The 409-nt window shown below is 63.8% G+C and overlaps 1 protein-coding gene across 1 annotated transcript in view; it reads left to right on the forward strand.

Annotated features, from left to right (window-relative positions):
• Window positions 1-249: 249 nt before the first annotated feature.
• Window positions 250-409, forward strand: part of ETH_00037720 (uncharacterized protein) — a gene marked incomplete at both ends in the record, with an annotated part of 3,315 nt that continues 3,155 nt past the window's right edge. The window contains one exon of the mRNA XM_013376329.1: window positions 250-346. Within this exon, the coding sequence (XP_013231783.1) occupies window positions 250-346 (97 nt within the window). The remainder of the gene's footprint in view (window positions 347-409) is intronic.

Here is a 409-nt window from a genome sequence, read left to right on the forward strand (position 1 = left end):
GCCCCGGCTGCTGCAGCAGCAGTCAGTCTGGCGGCGCGAGGGCTTTGATTCTGTAGCAGCAGCAAAAAGAGCTTCTGCTGCTGTTGCAGCGCAGCGGGCAGAAGCGCTGCTGTACGAGCAGCAGCAGCACCCGCACAGGCTGCCCAACCCTTTCCAGCTATCTGCTATTCACGACTCGCTCCCTGCCGTAGGCTTTGCTGCTGCTGCTGCTGTTGCTGCTGCTGCTGTTGCTGCTGCTGCTGCTGCGCGATGTGCCTCGACGAGCCGGCTGTTGCAGGCAGCCTGCGCGCGTGTCTGTTTGCTGCTGCTGCAGGTGCAGCGGCAGGCTGCCGCCTTCTTCAACCAGGTCCCTGCTGCTGCTGTAGGCAGCAGCAGCGCAGCAGTTGTTGCAGCAGCAGCAGCAACCGCC

This window comes from Eimeria tenella, genomic scaffold (assembly GCF_000499545.2).
Source record: "Eimeria tenella Houghton genomic scaffold, Eth_scaff3342, whole genome shotgun sequence".
Taxonomy (NCBI): Eukaryota; Apicomplexa; class Conoidasida; order Eucoccidiorida; family Eimeriidae; genus Eimeria; species Eimeria tenella.